Source organism: Cnephaeus nilssonii (assembly GCF_951640355.1).
Source record: "Cnephaeus nilssonii genome assembly, chromosome: 16".
Taxonomy (NCBI): domain Eukaryota; kingdom Metazoa; phylum Chordata; class Mammalia; order Chiroptera; family Vespertilionidae; genus Cnephaeus; species Cnephaeus nilssonii.
Window position 1 is genome coordinate 47148995 of NC_137087.1, and position 27753 is coordinate 47176747.

The 27753-nt window shown below is 45.5% G+C and overlaps 1 protein-coding gene across 1 annotated transcript in view; it reads left to right on the forward strand.

Annotated features, from left to right (window-relative positions):
• Window positions 1–211: 211 nt before the first annotated feature.
• SORCS3 (sortilin related VPS10 domain containing receptor 3) overlaps window positions 212–27753 on the forward strand; it is a gene marked incomplete at its 5' end in the record, with an annotated part of 521132 nt that continues 493590 nt past the window's right edge. Inside the window, one exon of the mRNA XM_079794297.1 lies at window positions 212–838. Coding sequence (XP_079650423.1) covers window positions 212–838 — 627 coding nt within the window. The remainder of the gene's footprint in view (window positions 839–27753) is intronic.

A 27753-nucleotide genomic window follows, 5' to 3' on the forward strand; every position in this document is an offset into this window, starting at 1 on the left:
AGAGCAAGCGATCAAGAGCGAGGAGAGAAGAGTGGAGAGGACCCAGGAGGCGCGCCAGCCCGAGCCACCTCCTTCCCGGCCGCCCCCTCCCCACTCCCCCGACACACACACTCGCTGGCTGGCTCGCTGGCAGACGCACACCCCGCGCACGGACCCGCACCTCGGCAGGCGCCACACACTTCGCGGCCCGAGCCTCGGCTGCCGCAGCGGGATGGAGTTGGCGCGCACGGAGCGCCCCGCAGGTTGGCCCGGGGCGCCCCTTGCCCGGACTGGGCTCCTGCTCCTGTCGACGTGGGTCCTAGCCGGTGCCGAGATCACTTGGGGAGCTACAGGAGGTCCTGGGCGCCCCGCCGCCCCGGTTTCGCGGCACCCGGCTCTGCTGCCTCTCTTGCCGCGGGCAGTGGCAAGCCAGTGGCCGGAGCAACTGGCGACAGCACGGAGAGGCGCCGCGCTCGGGCGCCGGCCCGGACCAGAGCCGATGCCCCAGGCAGCCGGCGGGAGTGGAGGAAATAAGCAGGAAGATGCTGGGGGGCTGTCGCCGGCAGGTGCACGGTGGGGACAGGGCATCCCGGCTCCTAGCCAACCTGGCGGCTCGAGGAGGAGTCGCCGAGCGCAGCCCCCCAGCGCCCTGGAGCTCGGGGACTCCCGGGCCACTGCTTTGTCCGATGGTTCCAAAGGGAGCCGTCCTCTGGCCACGGGGCTCCGGGAGGAGGCGAAGGCTTCGCGGGCTGGGGGCGCGGCGGCCGAAGAGCTCAGGCTGCCCAGCACCTCCTTCGCGCTGACCGGGGATTCGGCCCACAACCAAGCCATGGTGCACTGGTCAGGACACAACAGCAGCGTGAGTACCCGCCGCGGGCAGGGGATCCCACTGTCTCCCCGCAGCAAGGGGGCAGGAACGAGGAACAGATAGTTACTCGAGGGTCGGGGTGGGTAACACCTTGACTTTTAGAGAGAACAGGTTGACCTAGCTCCCCCCACGCCCCCAACAGGTTAGTGGAGTTTGTTGGAAGATGGTGTGTGTGTTTGTTTATTGGTGACCCTAGGATTGGGGCAGCCGGGAGGGGAGGGGAGGATGAAGGAGCTTGAAGATGAGCAGAGGAGGGATCTGTAGTCGATGATCTGTAGTTATGGTGTACTCGGCTTGGAGTTTTCCTGTTGGGCGATTGAATTCGTAGTGAGGACACTGACTGATTTGGGGTGGGAGCCGCTGGACCGACTGACAGAGTCTAGCGACAGCCAGGGGTTCCTTCTCCTTTCCCGTCTCCGATCACTGGGAAGGGAACCCGGGAGATGGAGGCCACTCAGACCCCTTACTCCTGCCCTCCTTAGGGTCTCAGCTCTCAGCTCCCGGCCACTTTCTCCCAGCCCTGGCGGGAAATCGACCCCAGCCTGGCCTCCAGGTGACACTGATCCTCGCCCCCCTCCCCCCCAAACCTGGGCAGCTGCCCTGGAATGCTACAGGAGAGGCAGCAAAAAAGTTTAAATCATGAAGTGAAATTCAGCACCCATTCCCCTCACACATGCACAAGCACACACAAGTCGCTGAGCAAAAAAACAAAAACAAAAAAACTCGCCTGGGCCGAGTGGTCCTGCACTACATGCAGTCCGCTCCCGAGTGGAGATGGGTCCTCTGTGCTTCCAGCACACCTCTCCACCTCTGCTCTGCGGCCAGGTTCCCCGGGAAGCGGCTGTATCGAGAGGTGGCGCCCTCGAGTCCACTCCTGTGGCTCTGAGCTCCGGATCCAGCGCTGGGCTCCGGCCCGTCTGCCCCAGCAGCCGCCGCAGCCCGCAGCAGAGCAGGCCCAGAGGGGTCCCTCCGCACCCAACTCGCCTGCACCCAGCGCGGTGCAGCCAAGCCCAGGCACAGCTGGGAATGGGCTCTCCGGGCGGAGAGGCACGGCCTCCCATGATTTACCCCACTCCCCTCACTTCCGTTGCCCCCCACTTCAGCCAGTCTCACAAAAATCCTTTTCTCTGGCTCTCCCGATGGGATGGGACTCCGGCGTTGGGCAGGAGGATGATGGATGTGTCTGCACAGGCAGCTTGGGGGAACTCACTGGATGGGAAAGCGCCGCCCTCCTCCCTTTGTATGTCTCTTCATGACTGGCATTAAAGATTTCCCTGCGAAAATTTCATCTTATTTTAACGGGCCTGGCTGGGGGTGGCATAGCGGGGGGAGAAGCGAATAACAGGAAAACTAGGAGTCTGCAGAGCGCAGCACGCCGGCAATCCTGAGTACAGATTCCCTGGTTCTTAATGACACACAGCGCTGGTAGCCCAGCCTGGGGAAGGGGTGCTGGGTGGGAAGGACTTGGGCAGTCCACATCCTTGGCAGCCAGCACAGCGCGGCTGCTTATCTGCCCCTAGCGAATACCCCATAGCTTTGGAGTGGGCAGCTGTGGATGTGGGGAGTGGGCAACATGTGCCTTTGCAGGGATGGGTGACTGAAGACTTACAAGTTCCCAGAGGAGTGAGCATGTGTGTGATGTGTGTGTGTGTGTGTGTGTGTGTGTGTGTGTGATGTGTGTGATGTGTGTGTGTGTGTGTGTGATGTGTGTGATGTGTGTGTTGTGTGTGTGTGTGTATTCCTTCCTGGGTGAGGAGGATGGACAGGATATCTTGGAAATAAATGTGTCCTCAGAGGAAGAGGCGATGTCCTCATGTACCTGTGACTTTTTCATGAATTACAGAAACATTAAACTCTTCCTGAAGAGTTTTCTTATACCTCTGCTTTTATTTTAAGGATCTGTGTGTGTGTGTGTGTGTGTGGACACAGCCCTTGAAGATGGGACTTTAGAGAATAGTACTTGCTTTCTGTAAATAGTAGTTAAATGAGCATAGCCTTCTCTGCCCATCTTGTGTGCCCGTGCACAGCAGAGGAAGTGAGGGGGCATGTCTTGCCCAATGTTCCCCAGGGAAATGGCTCTTCAGTTAAAAGAGGGCCAGTGGGGCCAGGGGAGTGGACACGTTGGCCTTGGAGTCTTTAGTAACAGCGATGAGGCTTGGACCATCCACAGACAGTCCCCGAGGGGTTTATTGGTTGTGCTGGTGGCATGTCTCACCGTTTAAGCAAAAGACAAGGTAGCATAGCTGGTGCAGGGACCCCATGGTGCTCTCTTTCTCTGGTCCAGAGAAGGACTGTCTTTTGAGTTCCTGGGCTGGACCTGCCTCTTTTGACCACACTTTGCAGGCAATACCAGTGAGAAAGGCTTTGCTGAGTATCGGTCCGTGATGCTCTGAGGGAATATGGGGAAATATTAACATGAATCTGTCTTGTAGAGACTTTAAAAAAATAACCCCTTGGGAGAGTAATTGGGAAACCAGTTTCTACTACCTTACCCAGTTGGTTTCTCTCTCCCTTCTCCCTGTCCCAAGGGAGTGAAAGAAGGTGCTCTAGATAAAGTCCAGGTGAAGAATGATGGGGTTGATGGACCTTCTGAAAGGTCAAAGTGGAGAGAGATGGCCCCAAGGCAGACAACTTGGGTCCTACGTAAGGCTCTTTTGACATGAAAAGAGAATTCCATCTTCTCTTCTAGCTTCAAAAGTGTTAAACATGTACTGCTCTGGGAAGGCACCAGGCTAACATGTTCTCCTTCCAAGTGCCTTTGGTGGATCTTGTAACTTGACGTGAGTTTCTTTTTAGGGACTTTTCAGTCACCTCATATAACTGGAAATTGAACTCCACTCCGACAGTTTGCAGTCAGGCAGGCAGAGTGGACATGCACGACAAGGACCTCCACCCCACCTCATGTGTCCAGCATGTACAGGGGCTCAGTGGGCAGAAGGATATCCTTGTCCCAGGCTTGGAACATGTATTCACTTTGGTCCCAAGAGTGGTGAGGGATGACCTGGGGGCCAAGGAGGAGGTGCCCAGCAGGCTTGAGCCATAATGCATCAGGAAGGGATGGAGTCTCGGTGTTCCCTCCCCGCCACCTGTCTGGTTCCCCACTGATTGTTCTTGCCCTGCCAGGTGTTCTGGGGGAGAGATAAGTGGACTTGAACTTGGAACCTGAGTGATTTGCCATTCATTCTCTCTGGTTATCTCCAGCTGGGATCCTGGTGGTTAATGGGTTAGAGAATGTTCCACAAACACCCAGAGAGAGCCCAGTCCCCATGGTTTCCAGGGGAACAGAAAACCATCATTCTGCCCTTCTCCCACAAAGGAAGGAAGTCACCCCCCTGCTTGGTCAGTGAGTTGGCAAATGGCCGTGGAGAGTTGTGAAGGCAACAGCCCACGTTCCATGCCCCCTCCTCCCTGGAGTAATCCTTGGTGGGGATTTCCATTCCTGGTATTGAGGTGGCAGTGCTGCCCCTCTTTAGGTGGATCCCCATTCCTTTCCAGCAGCTCGCTCCCAGAGCATGGATTTGCAGACTGCTGCCTCTGCAGCGTATCTGGTCGGAACGACTTGCCAGATAGTTTTCAGTCAATGTGCCCAACACTGCAGCTTGGTGAAGAGAAATGAGAGCTGCTGGCTATTCCAGGTTCCTGTCAGACCACCCTTCCCTGAGCATGCTAGCAGGTGGGCACACACGGATTCTCCCAGTTGGGATTTCATACCCTTCACTAATTCAGCGGAACTGTGCTCTAAAATATTTACTCCTAATGTGCAAAATAGTGACAGATTTGATCCGATTAATTGTATTCCACGCACTGGAGCATCTAATTGTGGCTCCCAAACAGATTTTCCAGATAGCTTTTGGCTGGATTGTCTAGCCTTCATTGTCTGTGCTCACAGTCCCCATGTCATAATTTCTTAATGCATTTTGCCTTCTCAGACGCTTAATAAAGAAACCTGCCACAGAAGCCGTTCTTCGAGGGTCTGCCAAAAAGAATCTGTTTTTAATTAATATTACCGGGGAGCCATCTCAGTGGAGATGTAGCTGGGAAAGGCAGAAAGCACTAATTGCTCCTGGTCACTGTTGGCCTGGGGGAGGGGTTAAGAGGAGAGGGTTGACACAGGCTATTTGTCTGCTCTGTGCTTCCTCTGATGTACGGGTTACAGAGTGTTATTTGCTTCTCAGATCCTGCAGTGATTTCCAAGGTGAGCAGAAGTTGCAAACTCCTTAATTGGGAGGCCTGATCGAATGATTGCAGAAATGTAGTGGTTGGAGCTTGCTTTGGAGTTGACAAGAAAGGAATGCCAGGAAGTGGCTTCTCCAATGGGATTTAAAGGATGGGGGTGGGGGTGGTGGTGGGGGGTTGTGGCTCCAGTAGCAAGAAGGCTCAGGGAGCAGAAGGGAGAACTGCTTTTCCCTGGGGCTGTGTAAATCTACATTGCAATGGGAGGAATTTAGGAACTGGAAGGAGCTGAGAGGTGACGCATAGCCAGACAGGCTGCTATAGGAAGAAGTGCCTGAAGGTCAAGTCTTTATCCAAGGCTAGGTGTACCTGAGGCCTGGTGCTTTGACTCACCTGTTGATCTCCTGCTTCCTTTGGCTCTTGCCTGGCTTGAGACACTTCCTGCATAGGGAAAAATGCCAAAGGATGATTTTTTTCAGCAAGTTTGGGAGGAAAGAGACCTTGTGGAGGAGGAGGTGGAAAGTAGAATGCTAGTGCCTGGTGGGCCACTTTGAGTCATCAGCTCTGGCACTATGGGGTGGATGGAATGTGGCTGACCATCCTTATCCCCCTTTGAACTGGAGGGGGACTGACTTTGTTGGCAGTGAGTAGAGATAAGAGAGCTCCGCCTTACATGGGGTAGGTACTCAGTCACGTTGGACCATGTGGGTCAAGGAGGATAGTCCCACATCTCATTTAACAGAGGCTACAAAGGAATTGGAAATTCTTATCCTTTGGGATATCAATGATTTCTTTCTCAGTCGCTTCTAACTTGACAGCTGTTATCACCAGGAGTATTTCAAGCAGTATGTCCACATTCAAGCTTGAGTACCTTTAGCCTTTAGATTCAAATCCAAAGTCCCTTAGCTTGGCATTCAGGGCCCCTCACTGTGTATATTCTTGGCCTCTTTCTCCAACTTTTATATTTGACTCCTTCACTCTAGCCAACTCTTCATTGTGCCAAGCCTCCTCTGGACTCCAAGCCTCAGCTCTTGAGTTTCCCTCTATTGTTATTCATAGCATTGTTAGAGATTCAAACACAGCACCTCTATGGAACCTTCCTTAGAGGCATTTATTTCCCCCTTTCCTAAGTAGTATAGAATTTATAGACTGCCTTAGCCGCAGGGGTGGGGGGAGGTGGGTGGGCAGCCTAACACCATCTCTTTAAAAAAATTAATTATTGTTTAAAGTATTACATATGTCTCTTTTTCCCCCCATTGACCTCTCCCTGGCCACTCCCACCTCCCAGCACATGCCCTTACCCCCCCTAGTGTCTGTGTCCATTAGTTATGCTTATATGCATGCATACAAGTCCTTTGGTTGATCTCTTACCACCCCCCTCTCCTACCTTCCCTCTGAAGTTTGATGGTCTGTTCAAGGTTTCTCTGTCTTTGATCTATTTTTGTTCATCAGTTTATGTTGTGTATTATATTCCACAAATGAGTGAGATCATGTCATAGTTATCTTTCTCCGACTGGCTTATTTCGCTTAGCATAATGCTCTCCATGTCCATCCATGCTGTTGTGAATTGTAAGAGTCCTTTCTTTTTTTATAGCAGCATAGTATTCCATTGTGTAGATGTACCATAGTTTTTTAATCCACTCATCTGCTGATGGGCACTAACACCGACTCTTAATAGCTTTGAGTTTATACTTATCATTCATGTATGAATTTTAACGTAAGATTTAGAGGCATCTCTATCCCATTTAGTAAGATAGAAATAGGGACTGGTCAGCAGCCTTGGCTTCTTTCTTATGTACTCCAGAGATTAGATAGACTCATATAAGATATTCAACCCTTTGCTAAGTATTTCCTCTGTATGTGCCAGTGGTCTGGGCACAGGGGCTGGTAGGAGTGTGATGGAGGGCGAAGACAAACAAAGACAAGGCAATGTTTGCCTCAGGTCCTTCCAATATGCTTTGGATATGAGACTGCTCTTGTATAAAGCAACACGTGACAACAAGACAGATGCCATGGGGTGATATGTGGTCAATTGTCATGTGACCATTTTAGGCTATGAGTTCAGAGGAGAGAGGATCACTGTGGGAGATACTACAGGTATCCTAGACTCATAGAATGTCAAGGCTGGACATGCACTTGGAAATTGTCTTCATCAAATCACTCCGCACAGAGATGAGGGATATGAGGCTCAGATAGGAACATGGCAGGAACTCCCTACTGGTCTTCCTCTTTGTGTTTCTGTCCTCTACTCACTCCCAGTTTTCTCCTTTCTACTTGGGTTTATAGACCATTTTCCTGACAAGAGTAGTTACACAATTATTTTGCACTCAGGTGAGATATGATGCCCATTTTATAGGTAGGATAGACTGAGGCCTAAGATGAGTATGCATGAAGTTAGTCAGAGAGGCTTAGAAATAGATTCTCCCACCTGTTCCCGGGCTGTGTGCTAGGGTCCCCCTGTCCACCCACCCTGGCCCACCCACCGCGTGGCTGCAGACAATAAATACCAGCTTGTTAATGTTGGACAATCTGTATCTTCGTAACGGTTGTTAATAGGGGCTTCTTGTGAGTCAACTCATTATTTGTGTTAGTGAGCAAATCAAACCTGGTTGCATCATCAGGAACATTTTGCTCATTTATTTTGATCAGTGTAGTTTGGGTTTAATTATTTATAGAAATGCTGTTTTTTATAGTACATTAATGTGCAATAGTAAATTCAAAAAAACTAATGGTGTCTAAGAGCTTAAGGATTGTACGAATAGCTCTCTACTATTAACTCATTGATGGTGAGCAGAGGAAACGATCCCTACTGGGCTGAGATGAGAGAGACCCGGGGCATGGTGGGACCAGCCATGCAGGGCTGTTGGTCAGTATAACTGTGCCCAGTTACTTGTCACACACTGGAAGAGAACCTAGTTTAGGGGAAGAGCTGGAAATAGAGTTAAATAGAATAATCAAGGATCCTATTAGGTTGTGGATTTGGGGTTCTTAAGCCTCGGTATGATGGATGTCTTCTGGTGAATTCATACTTGTGGAGGGTTCTCAGCATGCATGCAGTCCTCTTCAGGATTGATTAGGAACAGACATTTACTAGGGACGTGAAACAAGACCATCTGGTAAACAGAAACATGGGTCCTGGAGCCAGCTGCCTGAGTTCGAAAGCTGCCTCTGTCTTTTTTTTTTTTTTTTAATATGTTTTTATTGACTTTAGAGAGGGAGGAAGGGAGAGGGATAGAGAGACAGAAACATTGATGAGAGAGAAACATCATTGATCAGCTGCCTCCTGCATGCCTCCTACTCAGGATTGAGCCTTCAACCCAGGTATGTGCCCCGACCGGGAATTGAACTGTGACTTCCCGATTCATGGGTCGATGCTCAATCACTGAGCAACACCAGCTGGGCTGCCTCTATTTCTTAATAGCTGTGTGACATCAGTCAAGTTGTCACCCCTTTTAGCTATTTCTTATCTACAAAAACAGGGTGAAGATAATAGTACCTCTCACATTGGGCTGGTGTAAGGATTAAATAAGACACATATAGCAAAGTGCTTAAAAGAAGTGCTTGATCTGAAGTAAGCCCTTCAGATACTTTCAGTTGGTTTAGTTTTTATTTTTATATTGGAAGGGGCTTTCCCTTCATTTTCAGATGGAAACACTGAAGCACAGGAAGGAGGGACTTGCCTAAAGTTTCTCAGTGAGATGCTCATTTCAATGTCGTTGTGATATCTGTCTTCTGTGTGGACCTGAGATACACAGTGAATGAAACTGAGGAATGAATGGCTGGTGCTTCTTGAAACTCATACTCAGAATTTGTAATAGAAATGGTTAGAATCAGATGGTTAGAAACAGGTTAAAGATTAGACTAATTCACAACTAATAAGTTGAGTATTTCCCCAGGATTTCATTGAGTGAAGGCTCGAGAAAGGTATCCAGAAGGATGAATTTTAACATAACATAGCTTCCCTTGGCTTGGGCATCTATGATTATCCTTTATAGTGAATCATAGAAGACTTCTTGAAGAAGTGAAATGTGTAGCTTTAAGAAAATAGGATAACTGGGCTGCTGGGCTGGTTGGTAAGCAGAGCCTATAGTGCCCAAGACTCATCAACGTCAAGGTCATGGGATGGGCCTGATGGTCCAGGTTTGCTTCTCCTCTCAATCTCCTAACTTGGCGTTGTGCCTGATGCAAAATGGGGATATCCATTGCTGGAACTATCTGCAGACTACTTGCTGTCTCTTTTCCAGAATTACCATATTGGCCCAAACCATCAATATCTTGTAGTGATTGACACCCATCAAGTTACAGACTTGAATTCCCTTTTTGTCTGTCTCCTATGCACCAAAAATGGGGCCTGAGATTTGTACACAGACACTGGAGGGACTGTTGTCCTGGGAAATAAAGGAAAATAAGACGAAATAATAGAAGAATGCTGCATGAGAAACTGTCCCAAAAGGAGAGAAGAGCAGCAGCAGCCTGCAGTTACATCATGTGAGGGGTCCTTTGGTGACCCATAGATGAATAATTGATTGAAAACAAAGCAGTTGAGTCCTGAGTGTTGATCATTCAGCCTCTTCCTGCAGAAGCAAGGAAATGGATGCCTTGTACAAATATCCTGCAGTCCATTCAACCCATGGATGACTCAACTATGACTCTAGAAATAAATTCAGCCGGAAGTGATGCTCAGGCTTGCTTCTCCCATCTCTTCTGCATTTTCTGTCTTTGTGCTTCTCACTTTTTTTGTGCATGGTGGTCAGTCAATAGAAGCTTATTGATCTGAATGACATAAACACGTTCTTAAATACTTAAGACTGCCTGAGTGAAGAATGAATGTCTTGGGGTTGAGGAAGTGTCCGGCCTCCTCTGGCTGCCTTCAGGCCTAGGGTCTGCACCCCTAGGACATCACAGTTGTCTGTCACCGGATCTCAGGTCCCACATGCCTGACTCAGTACTCTCAAGGTCTTCTTGGCATCTATGGTGAGGCAGGCACTTTCTTTTCACTGCCAGATGGTTGGAATCAGGTTAAAGATTACGCTGATGTATAAGAAATGGGCTTTTTTCTTTTTAAAATCTGTTCTCAGTGGGAGATGGAGAACAATTACTGAGTTGAACATTTTTTTTTTTTTCAGGGCTTGAAAAGTGGCTCAAGCTGCTATATCCAAACGTGGTTAGACATAGTGGGGGAGCTTATCTATAAGAGTTTTGAGCCCATCAGAAACTTGTTTTCCAGGGTGTAAAGGAAGGGTATCTTTAGACGTGAAAAACTTGATCATATCACTGGGTTTCTTTCAGTGTCATTCATGCTTTGAAAGCAAACTTTTGACTGAAAGGTTTCTGAAAACTCTGAAATGTCTTTTCTGTTATGAGATGGCTCCCAAGCAACAGTGACTTTGAGCAGGTCTCTGAGTCTTAGTTTCATTGTCTGTAAAATGGGGATAATTACTGAGCTCGTAGGGTTGTTTAGAATCTTAGAGATTATTAATACACATAAAAGGTCTAGCGTAGTAGGCTATTCTATTGGTTAAGGATGTTAGTTCTCATTATCTGCCTAGATAGGAAGTGGGGCAGATTGAATTCTAGACATCTGTAGCAGATAAAATGGTAGCCTGCCATATTCCCTTAGCCCTTGACATTTCTCTGCATGTTGGCCTGACTTCTAACCACCAGCACCAGGGCCTGTTTGCCCACTGAAGCTTGATTTGATCACCCAAGGCACAGGCTGGAAGTGTCAGAAATTAATTCCCATCAAGGAGTAGGGAGAAGCCACCTATCAATGACTAGTGGAAGTTGGATAAATACCCAAGTACCCTTATTTCTGAGGCTGATTTTCTACACTATCTTCCAGAGTCTCCAGTGGGATTACACCCCAGTTGCCTATTGTGGTAATTTGCTTGCTTTATTGGAATCCCTTCCCATTTACTCCCTTATCAGTATTTCTTGGGATTGCCTCCCAAATAAACTACTTGACTTGAAGTCTTTCTTTTCAGGATGTATACCAGTATATATCATATCCCTCATAGTAAATGTCTTTATACGTGTGTGTATATATTTATATATGTATCTGTATATGTAAAGAGATTCCTTACTGCAAGGAATTGGCTGACATTGTTAGGGAGGCTGAGAAGTTCACAATCTGTAGTTGGCAAGCTGGAAACTCAATATTGCTGATGGTGTAGTTCTGGTTTGAGTCTGAGTCTGAGGCAGGAGAAGACCAATGCCCCAGCTTGAAGACAGTGATGCAGAAAGGAAGAATTATTTCTTACTCAGCCTTTGTGTTCTAGTTGTCCTTCAATGGATTGGATGAGATCCATCCACATTGGGTAATCTGCTCTACTCAATCTACTGATTCACATACGAATCTCATCCAGAAATAGCCTCATAGACAGACACCCCTGGAATAATGTTGGACCAAATATTTGGGCACCTATGGCCAGGGCCAGACTTTCCCTCATACTTAAAAAAAAATCCTACTTCGGGCCATACCATGGCATGTAGTAGGAATGGAGAGGGAGATGACGTCACTGACCCTGGTTCTGAGAGGGTCCTCCTTTAGCGTGGCACCGTCCAGAAGAAAGGAGCCCAGTCCATGGTTATATTGAGTGGCAGAAACATGGTGTTGAGGCTTTGAGAAGGAGACATACTCCTTCAAATTAGTCTTCACTGTCATTTCTCAGGGCTAAGGAGCCCCACCTTACCCCAAGGCATGCACTTGGTCTTCGCAATACACAGAGGGTCCTTAAAATTTGGACCTCTACCTCCTGGCAGGTAATATCCTGACTAAGAATAGGGTACAATTCCTGTTTTGCTTAGACTTTGTTTTGTCAGGGAGCAGCTGAGCTTACGGTTGGTTCATCAGTGAGGGTCATCATGACAGGCTGGGAAGAATATGAGCCTGAGAGTTGGGATCTCTAGACTTGGGTACATTACAATCTTCAGCAAGTCACCCTTTCTTAGGTGTAGGTGAATAAAGACCCTCCCAGGTGTAGCAGCTTGTATGTATATGAATTAGAGACTTTTAAAAAATGGGTGCATTAGTAAGGAGAGGGTCTTGAATGATGATAAAAAATGTAAAATGCTTCTTTCAAGAATTCATACATTTGTTCTATCCCAAGTATATGTGCATGCATTCATTCATTCTTCTTCTTTTTTTGCTTAGTATGATGCTAACTCCTTTGAATTTTCTGGAATTCAGTTTCTTTATCTACAAAATGAAAGAGTTGCATAAATTGATGCAGGCCCATCTCACCATAAATTAGATGTGATATGAGATCAATCATTTCTTTATGTGTGAAAAGGGGACATTCCTATTTGCTTCCTTTATGTCACAGTTAAATAATGAGATGCTGCACTTGGAAGCAATTTGAAAAGAATGCTTTCAAAGTGGTATAAACTGGGGGTGCTATGAACTCATGGTGTTAATTCACCTTACCTCTCCTTTGTTCCTTCAATAGCTGGAGGTCCTTCCACAACAGATTTGAGACCACGTTACGGCATCCACCTTCTTTTGCCTGCACCCACTTTCCTTAGCACACATCCAAGAATGATGTACAATTTATTTCAAGTCACATCTGATATAATAAAAGTCTCAGATGGCAGTGTAGAATGGATGTTTAAGAAAAACATTTGTTCCAGGACTTGACCTATATTGATTGCTCTGCTTTCTTCCTTTGAGATAATATGAAGTATTGGGGAGCATCTACTATATGACTAGTGATGCAGGATGTGAACAAAGCATATGATACACACTGGACACCCACAAAGCTTGAAGTTGTGTGTGGGAAACGCATATTAGATAAACATTGGCGAGAACAATGTGAGATAATTTAAAATATGTGCCAATTTGAGCATACTTAGGAAATACATTAAATGCAATCAAGATCACAGTGAATGAAGGCTAATAAAATGTTTAAATGTTATGATTGTGTTTATTATTTATAACAAAACCCAGTAGCATGGTAGGAAATAGATCTAATCCTCATGACTAAGCCTGTGTTGCTTGGTGAGGGGTGTTCTGAGCTTGGAGATAAAATTGATTATCTCATGTTCTGATAGTTGGTACGAATTTTGCCATCTTAGTTTGGGCTCATTTTCTTGTAAATTTTTTTGTTTGTTTTGTTTTTGGCCATAGTATTGAGTTATTCTAACTTCTTAATTGTATTATTATTGAATATTCTAATTCATACTGATTCCTTTGTAGGCCGGCTTCCGTGTTGTCATCTCGATATATCTACTCATTCTACTCCTGGGGTAATACCTCTGTTTGTTGGATTCTTTTTTCTTATTGGGGACTGATTTTCATTTTCCTGTGGTACATCCTCAAGTATTCTTTTTCAGAAAGTATGTGGGAATGCTTATTCCAATGTCCTGTTATACATATTGATAGATTCCTTTTAACTCTCAAAAGACCCTGGCTTGGATGATAGATAATATAGTCACCCATTGCTTCAGCAATGATTTTTTTTCATTCTTGGTATGTCTAAAATTTATTTTGCTTTCACATTGGTTTGAAGGTTCATATGTACATAGTAAACTAGGGTCAAAAAAATGTTCCCTTAGACCTTCGAAGTGCTTAGATTATTTGCTGGATTGCATCCTCTGCTGTTTTGGGATTACATGTGCCTCCCCTCCCACTCAGGGACTGATGGGGGTGAGGAAAAGGAGCTTCCCGCTGTGGAACACCCGTGACTTTGTTCATATTAGTGATGTAGAGCCCTTTAAGGAGTCCTGATGTGAGGGGCACTAAACCCTCTACAGAGCAATTTGCTGTAGACACTTATTATCCGAATACCTTTAACACAAAATTCTAAAAAAAGGCAGTTTTAGCTACCTTTTACTTTAAAAATTAAAAATATCTTTTAAAAACATCATCAGTATTCAACAGGTATTTGTGGTGTGCCCTCTATGTGTCAGGCGCTGCTGGGCTCTGAGTATATAATGGTGAGCAGTTCTCTGAAGGGGAAGTTAACGATACTATCAAATACTACCCCCGGGACATTTAATGTGGAGCGGGCAGAGAGGCAGAAGCAGATGAGCTGAGCTCTCAGAGGTGCTTGGGGTCAATGAGGTGAAGAGGAGAGGGCAGAGTGTTCTGGGCACACAGCTTCTGGGGCATGAGGGAGCGGAATATCTAAAAGGGACAGAAAGGACAGGGTGGCTGGAGCAGATGACTTGTGGGCTAGGGGCTGGTGAGAGATGAAGCTAGACAAGCAGGGATGGGTAGGACCAAGCAGGACCTTATAAGCCCAGGGGAAGGAGTTTCTTCTTTATCCTAAGAGCCAAGGGGTAAGCCACTGGAAGGTTTAACATAGGAGAGTGATACCATTCAATTTACATTAAAAAACCACTCTGACCACGCTGTGGTTTGGAGGAGGAACAGGATGGATGCTTGGAGACCACCCTGCTGCTGTAGCTAAAGATGATGGTGGCTGAGGAGGTGGTGGTAGGATTGGGTGGGAAGGAGCCAAGTGAAGAAATATTTAGCAGATGTAGTTGATTGTGTTGGCTCCTTTGTATAATTCTTCACAGCTCCCCATAACTCCCTTTGCTTTCCTAGAGCCTTTTGGGTTTGGCCTTGTGACTTGCTTTGGCCAATAGGAGAGGTGCCAGTTCTAAGCTTAGTTAGCAAGAGGCACTGTGTATCTGTGTTGAGCCTCTGCAGTGGCCATGAGAAAAACACCCAGACTAGCCGACTGCTCCTGTGAGGATAATGAGTGACAAGTCACATGTAGCTACTCTGAGCCTAGATCAGCGGGGCCGAGCCGAGCCATGAGCAGCAGAACTGCCCACCTGAGCCCAGCTGTATCACCCAACCTTCAGCTGCCCTGTACATTTATGAGAATAAATGATTGTTGTGAAAATAAGGGGTTGAGATTTGAGTGGTTTGTTCTGCAGCAAAAGCTAACTGATAGAGTAGGTAAAACCAACAGAACTTGATAGATTGGATGTAGAAGGTTTGTGGGGTCATAACTATGATGTAAAGTGAGGCTCACCTATATTTCAAGGTCATTTGCCTCATCCATGCTCAGGGCTATCCTTAGGTGTGTCTTGTTGGTGGTTTCTTGCCACTTATCTCGCTTTACAATTCATGGCTTCCTTTTCTGGAGCTGAATGAGGTAGGTTGGCTACATGGTCCAAAATAATTTATCTTCAGCTTTTTATTTCTCACTCTTTTCAGCAGCCTAATCGGATTCCAGCAGAGTGTTTGAGCTGAGTGGTCCTCAGGTCCCTCTGTGGGGGGCCTTTAAGCCCTAAGCTCAGTGTATTCCTGTTAAAGTCAATCTCTGTTCTAGCTGTGAAGATGGGATTTCACTTATTGGGGTGAGGGGAGCAATGTGGGGGCAGGGATTTTCTTGGTCTTGACTGATTATTTAAAATACATTAATGCTGATAAAATATTTAGCTTTTAAATAACAAGTTTAATGTAGGGAACCGTGGTTTATTTATTAATGGCAATGGCAGGGAGATTGGTAGGAGTCGTGCTAGAGTGCACTGTTGTGATTTTGCAAAGTATAGTAATTACTGTAATATTTTGTTGAATTATTAATATCTACTATGTCTGCAGGAACATAAGCTTCTGCAGTGGAATTCATTTCAAGATTGCCTCCCTCCCCTTCTGGTTTTGTTTTGTGTTTTCTTTCTTTCTTGTGCGCATATATATTTTTAAAGACATGGAGCAGGGGGACGGAGCTGATTATCTTGTGGGAAACACCATTGTTACACCCTGCAACTGAATATAGGCAGACACAATGAAAAACTGTTGTTCCTGAGGATCCCCTGCCTCAGCCAAGCCTGCTCATAGCACCAGACTGAGGGATGCTGAAGGAATCATGTCTAGGAGAAAAGGTCTTATCAGTGTGCCCTTTTTGGGATCTGGGATGAGGAGAGAGAATAGTATATATTATACATGTGAGGGTAATATGCCTTTAAGCAGAGCCGATCTTACCTGCAGATGGAGTTGGCAGGTGTTGGGGTATATGAACTGAAACAGTACCAGCCTCTTTATTAATAGTTTTAACAACTATGACTTAGTGTCTATTATGTACTCAAATGAGTTCCAATGTGGATGATGATGATGATGATGGCGATGATGGCTTAGATGTTATATGAATGGGCTCATTCTGCAATATGACTCTAGATCCAAGCACAAGTACATGTGGGATCATTCCTTTTGGTTGTGGTTAAATGGAAATGGGAATATAAGCCTTCATATCACCATGTACCGACTTTATGAAATGGCCCAAAGTCAGTCAACATCTGAGACTCAAGTTTCCTCATCTGTGCAATAGTTGCAAGGATCAAAATGAAGTTATGTATTTGAAAGGGCATTATAAACTCTAAAGTTACAGACATGTGTAAGGGAATGTTATTGTTATTAAATTATAGTAGGACTTGCTCAGGCTTGTGGTGTGATTCTGTGGGGCATCTGAGAGGATTCTCTGCTCAATTACTTTTTGGCCAGAAACTTCACAATTGGGGAGTCGAGATCCTCTTAAAATAGAAGTAATTTTAGAGCTGGAAAGAACGTGTAGTGATCTAACCACATCCTTTTTTAGATGTGGACGTTATGGCCAGGAGATCTGTGGAGTGCCCAAATTCACCGAGATAGTGAAGGCACCCACCCCACTGTCCATCTCCCGGACTTCCAGTCCAGTGCTCTTTCTTGCCACACCCTGATGCTCTTCAGTTTTCCATTAAGTTCTACGCAGGCTAGGGCATTTTTCCAAGTAGGGATCCTTGGGCAGAATGAAGACATTAGATGACTTATGGGATGACATAGGGGATGGGATGCTTTAGGAATCTTAGCTCTACCACTGACTGGCTGTGTGATTTTGGGCAAGTTACTCTCTGAAACCCAATTCTCTCCTTTATAAATCAGGATTATAATTCCTATTTTGTACAGCTCTTGTGAGGAGTAAGCGAGCTTGAAAGGCTTGGCAATGTGCCTGTCCTGTGGTAGAAAATACTTGACAGTGGGTAGGAAATGATTATAAGGTGATAAGAAGTTCTGATGATTACCCTGGTCTGCCTCATAGTAGGTCTGCTCCAGTGAGTCACTTCTCCCCACCCCCCACTGTGAGAGTGGGTGTTTTTAGGGGAGGGGGAAGCTGCCCCTTCCAACACTGTTATTTCCCTCCCCCAGGGTTGGGTGCATTTCCTGCAGAGGAAAACCCTGAGCTGTGGGAAGACAGCCCTGTGGTGGACACAGGGATGAGCCACCAGTTACCAATGGCCTTCCCTTTCTCTTCAGTCTCAGACAGGGACAGCTCTAGCCCCATTTTAATTTGCCCTAAAGGGGATGGGGATGGCAGAAGGGTGGGGATGGTGGTCTTCAAAGAATAGCAGGGGACTCCGGAGATGAGACAAAGGAAATGGCTTGCATCTAAAAGCTGCATGGCTCTGTGTCGTATGGGGCTTCTCTTCTTGATTTAAGTTACCAAGGAGGTTCCCTGCAAATTGGTTTCAGTTTATTTTTTATTTTTTTTATTAGCAAGTTTATCCTGCTTCTAAGTCCATCCTGAGTCTCTTGTGAGTTGGGTAGGACTCAGTGTGAATTTACAGCAAATAAAGCAGGGCCACCTATGCGTGAACACTTGGGTAGAGGATGGAATTCCCAGGGACAGAAGGAAATCTGAAACACCCCAGAGCCTGTATCTCCTCTCAGGCAGGGGGACTGGGTGAAATGTTTGCTGAAAGCAAAATAAGAGAAGAGAGGGATGCAGGGAAGCGTGTTCAGTTCCCCTTTCTGGCTCTTATCCTCCCCTGTGCCCAGTAATATCCACTTCTTTTTTCTTTTGTTAATATATTTTTATTGATTTCAGAGAGGAAAGGAGAAGGAGAGAGATAGAAATATAACAATGAGAGATAATCATTGATTGGCTGCCTCCTGCATGCCCCACTCTGGGGATTGAGCCTGCAACCTGGGCATGTGCCCTGACTGGTAATCGAACCATGATCTCCTGGTTCATAGGTCAATGCTCAACCACTGAGTCAGGTCAGCTAGACCCAGTAACTTCCACTTATATTGCTCTCCTTGCTCTGGAAAAAATGTCTAATATTAGTCTTTTGCTCCTTCCATTCCTTTTCCTGAGGCCTTTGATTTTTATTTTATTTTATTTTCCAGTCTTAATTGAGTTATAATCAACAACAATTGTATATACTTAAGTTGTTCAGTGTGATTTTTTGATATATGTATACATTGTGAAATGATTACCACAATCAAGTTAATAAATGTAATCATCACCACACACAGAAATGATTTTATTGCTTGTGAGAACATTTAAGAGCTACTCTATTAGCCAATTTCAAGTATACAATACACTATTATTAACTATAGTCACCATGCTGTACCTTAGGTCTCTAGAAGTTATTCATCTTGCAAAACAAACTTTGTATTCTTTGACTAACATCTCCCCACCTCCGAGCCCCTGACAATCCACTCCCTGCTTCTATGAGTCCAATTTTTGAGTTTCCACATATATGTGAGATCATGCAGGATTAGTCTTTCTGTGCCTGCCTAATTTTACTTGGCATAATGTCCTTCTGGTTCATCCATATTGTCATAACAGGATTTCCTTATTTTTTTTTAATACTAGTATATTTTTACTGATTTCAGAGAAGAAGGTAGAGGGAGAGAGAGATGGAAACATCAATGATAAGAGAGAATTACTGATCAGCTGCCTCCTGCATGCCCCCTACTGGGGATGGAGCCCGAAACTGGGGCATGTGCCCTGACCAGGAATAGAACTGTGACCTCCTAGTTTGTAGGTCAACACTCAACCACTGAGTCACACCATCTGGGCTGATATATTTCCTTTAGCAATATACCCTGAATTGTAATTGCTGGTTCATTCAGTAGTTCTATTTTAAAATTTTGGAGGAATCTCTGTACTTATTTTCATAATGGCTATACCATTTTACATTCCCAGCAACAATACAAAAAAGTTCCCTTTTCTCCAGGTCCTCACCATCATTTATTATCTTTTGTCTTTTTGGTAATAGCCATTCTAACAGGTGTGAGGTGATATCTCATCATGGTTTTGATTTGCATTTTCCCGATGATTAGTGATGTTGAACATTTTTTTCCTATATCTGTTGGCCATTTATGTGTCTTTTTTAGAAACATGCATTCTAAGTTTGCTCTCCTAATGGTGAATAGAAATTGTCCACCTCCACTGGGGATGGTTTGGAAAGGTATTTTAGGGATGGGGGTCTCCTGAAATCATAGCCTGTGCCATTTGTCTAACTTTTCCGCCTTCAGGACTGGCATCTGGGGGAGGGAGGCCACTCCCAGGAGGTGAGAGAATAGGGCTCTGAACAAAGCCTGGCTTCTGTTTCTGTGAAATGCTGCAAATGGTGGATTTTCTTTGGTTAAAGAGAAGAGAAATTGGGGAGAGTGCTATTCTCTTTTTTCCCCTTAAATTTTATTTATGTATTTGTTATAACAATTTCCATCTGAACCATTTTTAGGTGGCATTGGTTATATTCACACTGTTGTCCAATCATCACCGCTATCTGTTTCCAAAGATTTTTCATTGCCCAAACAGAAGCTCTGTAACTACTAAACCATGACTTCCCATTGCTTTGTTCCTCAAACAGCTGAATTCCCTTCTTCAGTGTCTGAGCAGGTATCGGGACTTTTAGTTTGTTCCTCTCTTCTGCCTTCTATCCTACCCTACTACTTTCTCCCTCTTAGCCATTCCTCTCACTATAGGGGCTCATGGAGTTGGAATGAGGTGAAGGCTCGTAATATTAAGAGCTGAAAAATGGACATTTCTACCCCCTTCAAGTGCCATGTTATTCATTTATAAAGATTGTCACACTTTCTGGTACCCAGAGATACATACCTCTCTCCACAGCCCCCAGCTTATTCTCTCAAAGCATGGGTGGGTTATGCCAAATCATTGACAAGCTGGCCACCCACATCTAAGATGGTTTTGAACTTGTGATTTTATCTCAGCTACGCATTTTATATATAGGAGACGTGTTTATGTATACCTGAGATCGTAAAGAAGCACATTCCATAGGTGAATTATCTCCTATATTCATTATTATCAGTCATTAAAAGTAGTGAATGATGATGAACTATGCAGTTAGGATTTGGGCACATCTGAACCAATTCAGATTTGATCTTGGTCTTCTGGGAACATGAAATCTAACATAAGCACATGTAGACAAAAGAATGGAAATATCAAACCGATATTAGAACCAAAAATGAAGCCTTTGTGGATGGGCTTTAACATTTATCAAGGGCCTACTATGTGCCAGGTACCAGTCTTGGGTGCTTCACATGTGTCACCCCATTTCTCCCTCACAGCAACCTGTGAGTTGGGGTTATTATGATCTCTAACTTACAGATGAGGAAACTGTGATGAAGAGAGGTCACATAGATTGCCAAGGTCACACAGCTAACAAGCTGCAGAGCAGGCAACAAAATAGAGGAACATGTCTTTTGAAGATGGAAATCATTGAGTCTACTTTTGTATTGACAGAGAAATCGGGAAATTATAGAGTTTGGGAGAGGGGTAGGCTGAGTGAACCAGCATGAACAGGTGGGTAAAGGCGAAGAGATCAACTTTTATTTCGTTCTAGAATGAGATAATTTTGTGATAATAACAGACATTGAGGGCATTCTTATCATGTACCAGATGCTGAGCTGTAACCTTTGCAGTAGCATCTCATTCAACCCTCATCATCCCGAAGTATCTGTTATCATGAGCCTCATTGTAAAGATGAGTAAGCAAAGGCACAGGGGAGTTAAATACCTGGCCCAGGTCACATAGGTGGTAAGCAACTGAGCCACAAGTCCCCTTATACGCTGAGCCACAGAGCCTCGCGTGGCCCTCTTCTCCATCATGGAGAGCAAGGCCTGGGAAGGGAGAGGGTCAACCACTGATCCCACCAGGACTCAGGTGTATTTTCAACTCCTGGGCCTTTTCTAAAAACCTCCACCGAGCATTTGTACTTAACTTGTAGTGTTTCCAGGCCAGGAGCAGGATGAATAAAAGCTTGGAGGTGAGAAGCAACAGGGTGTTTTGGGGAACCCAGAGAGACGGGGATGAGGTGAGACTAGATTAGGGAGGCTTTGCAGGTCCTGCTCCCAGACTTGCTTATTTATTTCTGTTCGCAATGGGCAACCGTTAGTAATTCTGAGCGAGGGAGAGATGGAATTAGCAGTGGCATCAATTGTTCTCAAAACATCATACAACCCATTCTCCCTACTTGGAGGGAGGGAAAACAGAGGCTCAGAGAGGTGCAGAGGCTTGCCCGGAGGCTCCCAGCCAATTGTTACTGGCAGCAAACCCAGATGCCCACACCACTGCTGTCTCCCCTTCCCAGAGAGCAGGCTCTGGCCCCTGCTGGCCGGCCTCCTGCCTGCTCCCTCCTCTCACTGTGCGCTCTGTGCAGCAGCGCCCTCTCCATCATTAGCGCAACCAGTGGGGTTCTGCTGTAATTAAAGGAAACTAAGGGGAGGAAGCAAAGCAGAGAAAGGGGAAAAAGCAACCACCAACAAAACGTCAGATTTCCCACACAAACGCCCTAACAACGGCCGTCTATCGGCTTTCATGGGAACCTGCTTGTTTTAAATACAGCAAAGGGAAACCCCGTGCGATGGTGTGGGAAAGCAGGTTATTAAGTTCCCTACAGGCTGCCAGAGTGAGGACTTACTCCTTTTCTTGCCCTTTCTACCCCGCAGGGCAAAACTGATCAAACATGGGAGTTGAAAGAGACCTTGAATATCTTTAGCTCAACTTCTCTGCCAAGGCAAGACTCCCTCCGTCACCTACGCCTCCCAAGGTAGCATCTCTGACACATTGTTACCTGGCTCCCCCTCTCCCCAGCTCCCTAAAATTGCTGGACCAAAGCTCAAGCAGGCGAGGAAGGCACTTTAGCCAGCAAGAAACTGACCACTCAGGCCTATTGTCATTTATGGCACTGACTCCGGAGATGTCTAATTAATTCACTTATCCAGTTAGCCCCTTGCTCTCCAAAATGCCTTTTCTTGGTTGCTGAGCAACTTGGATAGACTTTTGACATGTGTATGCAGCTGGTGAATGAACCAGTAGTGTTTTCCTTTACCCTGGCCAATCCCCCCCCCCCCCCCCATTCCTCTTACTCCAATGCACCAGTAATGAAGATCATCTCCACCAATCTCCAGCCTTCTCACCTTCCCCGGGCCTCTGGATGTACTTGCTGCCGCCTTAACACATTTCTGCAGGTAATTTTTATGCCGGGCATTTGTCATGGACAAGGAGAGTGACAGAATGTACAGGCACATCGAGACCTGCTTGCAAAGTAATGGGATTAGCCCCGCTCAGGCAAGACATGGGAAGCGCTTTGGAGCTTTGCTGGTGCCGGGGGCCTGGCCAAGGAAGGTTAGGCTCCCAGGTGTTTGGGAAGGGGGGCAGGCTCTCTCTGGGTGACACGGGATTAACAAGGGCAGCTCAGCTAGACAGTCCCATTTGTCTTTGCAGTCTGCCCTTCGCTGGGAGTTGTCATCCATCCCCAGCCTGGAGTGTCCTGAAATAAACAGGAAGGGGGATTTTACAGGAGACTGGAAGGGACAATATCAAGCCAGGAGGGCAGCCAAGTGCCCTGCGACATCATCCTTGAAGTATAGCATGCTCCTGTTTCAGGATGTGAAAATGCCATGCACTGCTCCGGTGGGTTAGGAGCTAGAACTGGACTGGAGCCCAAACCTCCACCCTTCTCTGGTTTCATAGATGAGACAATTGGACTCCAGGAGGGGATACAGCTTGCTCAGTGTCTCACAGCCAGAGTTTGGGTCTCTAGAGTGTCAGGCTGCCTTATTTGACTCTACTGCTCCTCCTTGATCTTATTTAAGGATCGTGGTCCATGAAATTAGTGCCTCAAGTCACCAAAACATACTTGTCGAAATCACCTTTTATTTTGGAAGAGTTGAGGCTGGCAGTGGGGATTTGCAGACAATGAGGATTTTGGCTTCTCTCTCACCATTCACCTTGGCACACATGTACTGCAGATGCTAGGAACATGTGCTCCAGCCAAGTAGCTATTTAAAAAAATATTTTTATTGATTTCAGAGAAGAAGGGAGAGGGGGAGAGAGATAGAAACATCAATGATGAGAGAGACTCATTGATAGGCTGCCTCCTGCACACCCCTCATTGATAGGCTGCCTCCTGCACACCCCAGGCTGCCAGCCCGCAACCCCGGCATGTACCCTGACCAAGAATCGAACTGTGACTTCTTGGTTCATAGGTTGATCAGCTCAACCACTGAGCAACACCAGCTGGGCCGGGTATTCAATATGAACAAGGAATGGTCCCTGTCCTAAGAGAGCCACACTGCAGTGGAGGAGCTGGATAGTAAAGGAGGAGGGCCTCCTTCCAGACACATCCACAGGCGAGGATCTGGGCCATCTGACCTGGGCCCAGATCTTATGGTCGAGGGGGGTTGTGAGGATAGGATGGGGGGGGGGCATTCTTGACCAAAGGGCAGCATGGGCCGAGGCCAGGAGGCCTGAGAGACTGTGACATGTTTGGGGTCTGGCGAGTGACCTAGAGATGGAGCCTGCAGGCCATTTGGCTTTCCTCTGACACATGGTGGATGGCTGGGTGCTGCCCATACTGACATCCAGAAAACAGTGCCTCCTGCTCTCTGGAATAGTAAGTGGCCTTTATCTCCATGCATGTGTGGGCATGGAAAAGCATATTTCAGGTCTCCTGCATGGAAATGGCTTCCCTTTGAAGTTAGTTCGTGAATAATGATGAAGGTCATAAAAATATATGCACACCGCACACATACTTAGCTACTACTGTGGACCCAACTTGCCAGGCACAGAGCATTCAGGAAAACCAGCTGCCCAGAGAAAGAGAGAGGGAAGCACTGGTTCTCAGAGTCTCCTGTGGGACCGAGGGAAACGTTTTATTGAGGAGGACCCATTCCTTGGCACTCACTACAAGGGATGGTCAGACAGTGGTAACCCCGACCAGGCCTTTCCCATGCAACCCGTGCGTCTCTGCTTCCAAGCTTTGCCTGCAGGCTCTCCTTCCTCCAGCGTGCAGCCAAACTTCCCTGGTGTCAGGCACTCCTTTTCCAAGGCCCGGGTTTTTAGAGAACTCAGAGATGGCAGACAGCATTATGGGATTTCTTTAGTATAAAATCTCCTCTGGGAATGTTCTTAACAAGGTGGTTTGCGTTCCCCTAGGATTTCAGCTGGGGGTGGCTGCTATTTCTCTGGTAGGACTTGTTCCTGTAAAATGCATGCTGGGCTGAAAATCACAATGGTCTGTCTTTGGAGCAATCAGACGCGCATGGCAATCTAAGGCTCTGGTAAGGGAGAGCCCGTGGCTTTTTCTTCTAGAAATATGGGCTGCGGTGGATGAAGCCACTGTTGGCTTGGGTCTTTCTAGACCAGAAGGTGGAGTGTCCTGTGGTCACTGCCTCTTGTTGGTTTCTTTGATTTCCTTTGCCGATAAACGATCTTTGTCTTGGGGAGGTCTGTTAAATCCAGTCTTTTCCAAATGGGGCTGCTAGTGCATGGAGGAGATTGTAACTTTCTCTCCCTCTGGTGGTCCCTTGCCATCCCTTGGGTGATTCGGTTTCCCATTTTCTGGTATGTGCCCACAGGATTTGTCTTCCACCCCCCGCTTTTATAAGGAGGCAGGGTGCATCTGGTGCCAGATATCATTCAACCCTGTAACAATCCACCCTTTATGACATCACTGCTCATCACCATGGAAACATGTCCCGAGTCACAGAGACTGGATTGTGGCATCATAGCATCAGGCAGGAGGAGGGGGAGAGGAGAGGAGAGGATTGAAACTGCCCGGAGGCATGAAATTCCAATAAACCAGCATGGAATGGCAAGGATGTAGGATTTTTCTGTTTGGATCCCTGAATGGAGAGTTTTAACTGTGGGTAGCCAGAATAAACCTCATCTGGGAAAAGGAGGAAGAGCTGTTAATGGAATGTGGACCCTGGACTTTTGTTCTTGCTCAGTATTAGGGGAAACAGAATAATTCTACTGAGAGCTATTCTGTATTTTATATGCATTTCTCATTTCATTTTCACAAAATCTCCATGAACTATTGGATCAGAGAGGTTCAGTAACCTGCCTAAGGTTACACAGCTCATAAGGCAGAGCTGAGAACTGAGATCAGAAGATATAGTCTGTGCTCTCATGTGGCTTGCAGCTGTGTGTGTGTCTGTAACAATGATCTAGGAAATAAAATATAAGTAGTTAAAATTGTGGTAGATATGAAGAGAATAAACATGGTTGTATTGGAAAGTGAGTGGGAACTGACTTATGTTCATATATTATTATATTTGGGACATGTCTCGGCATTTAGTAGCTGTGCACTTAAATATGAAAAGCACTGTACCTGCTGGAACTGGACTGCTGAACCCACCAACTGTTACCCCCTTCCCCAGTTACTTTTCTCTGCCTGTGTCCCCACCTTCCTGCACCCCACTTCTCCATTTGTCTGCTCCCTTTTCCTGTAACCTCTCTCTCAGCCTTTCTCCCTTGATCCCATTTATTCCTACCAATCCCCCACCTTCTCTTTCTCTAGACCATAAACTCCTTAAGAGAGAGAAGACACTCTTCTCTGTTATAAAACATCCTTGGTTTACCTAAAGATTAGGCTAGAGAATCTGCTGCAAAAATAAATGAGCAGTGGCCCTTTTAATAGGAAAAAAAATGGCTAGATTTGCATGGTTAAAAAATATTCTCAAAAAAAAATATTCTCTTACATACTAAGCAAATTGTGGCTGATAAATGAACAAGCAACAGATGAACTTTCAAAGGGATGCCCCCCACCAATGAAATGGCCAATCATGTTTAGTTCAACAGCTTGTTTGCTTTGCTGTTCGCATGTTCATGTTGATTGTGACTTCATGTGATCTAGCCACATTTTCTCTTAGGAAAATCGGTCCTGGCCTATAAGATGGCATCAGTTAGATTAGTACTTTGCAGGGTGCTAAGAACTGTGGGTGCTTTGCCATGGATCACCTCTGGGTGCTACTGTCCTGGTGTCCCATCTGGGCAATAGATGGTTCTAAGGGAGCCCTTTTGCGACACCTTGCTGAGCTTTCAGGGGTATTTGCTGCTTGAGTTCAGGCCTTCATTGCACCCCTAGTACTTAGATTGGACAGGTCTCTGGTCTCCAAAGTCCAGGCTACTCATCTCACCTAGGCACCTTACTGGTTAGAGCTACTATACTTTCCTGTGAGAGATGTGTGTGTGTGTGTGTGTGTGTGTGTGTGTGTGTGTGTAATTATTAAACCATATTAGATACATTTATAACCCAAGCTTGTTCTTTTTAGGACCTAGAGTATCTCAATCTTGACTGTTACCAGGGGGCCCTTCTGGACCTGCTTTATTGATTCTATCAGAACCATTATGACTGGCACATACAGAACTGCTAAGTGGCATTTAAAAAAGTGATCCATGAGGAGTCATAGGATGAATTAATATCACAGGCTCGGGAGTGAGATAGACATGGTTTCAGATTCTGCTTGGGCCTCTTAGCTAAGTGATCTTGGGCAATTGTGTTTTCCATGTGTAAATGTTTTCATTTAAAAATGGGGCATGAGTCTTAGGACCTACTTCATGGTGCAGATGTTCAAATTCAGTGAGATGTGCCTGCAGAGTCTTATCACGATGTCTTCCTGAACAGAGTTTTATTGTTTGAACATTCACATTCAGGCCTATAATCCACCTGGAATTTCTTTTTTGATGTGCTAAGTGTCTGATATGAGGAAGGGGGTCAAATTCATTTTCTTTTTTCACATAAAACTCCAAATGACCCAGCATCATTTTTTGAAAGAGTATCAATATTACAGATTAGATGTCTTTACTTGTGTATGTCAGTTTGTGAATTCTCTATTTTGTTCCATTGTCCCTTTTTCTCTCTCTCCTAACATCAATGCTGCACTGTCTTAATACTATAGTTTATAATCAATCTTATTATTTGGTTATTTGTCAACTTCTTGTGCTTTCTTCATGATTGTTTTGGCTCATGGCTCTTTGCATTCCCATGTACATTTTAGAATCAACTTGCTAATTTCCACACACACACACACACACACACACACACACACACACTCAAGCCTGCTAGGATTTTTGGCTGAGACTAAATTTATCAATTGATCAATTTGAGGAAAATTGACATTATTTGGTTTCCCTTAATTTCTTTCAGCAACATTCCATGATTTTGAGTAGAAAGGTCTTGGAAATCTTTCAGTAGATTTATTTGCAGAAATGTGATATTTTTTGATGCTATTTTAAATGGGAATTAAAAAAAGTGTATTTTCTAATTGTCTGATAATATATTTAGTATTATATTTATATTCTTTTGGATTTTCTTTACATACCACCATATCATCTGTGATTAACGAAAGGGTGCTTTGTGTCTTTTCTTTATACCTTTTATTTCATTTTATTGCCTTTTTGCACAGGTTATGACCTCCTCACAGTATTGAATAGAAATGGTGATAGTAGACATCTTTCTCTTGTTCTTGAGTTCAGAGGGAGTGCATTCAATATTTCACAGTGAATCATCATGTTTGTTGTAGGTGGCTATAGATACCTTTTAGCAGGTTAGGGATAAAAGTCTCTTTTTCAAGTCTAACATTTGATGATTATCTCTGAATGGAAGAAAGTAAAAGCTAATATATAAAAGGTAATAATGATGCTAACACAAGTAAGAATAAGAGAGGCAAGAGAGAGAATAAGAAGATAAAGAAGTCTGCTAAA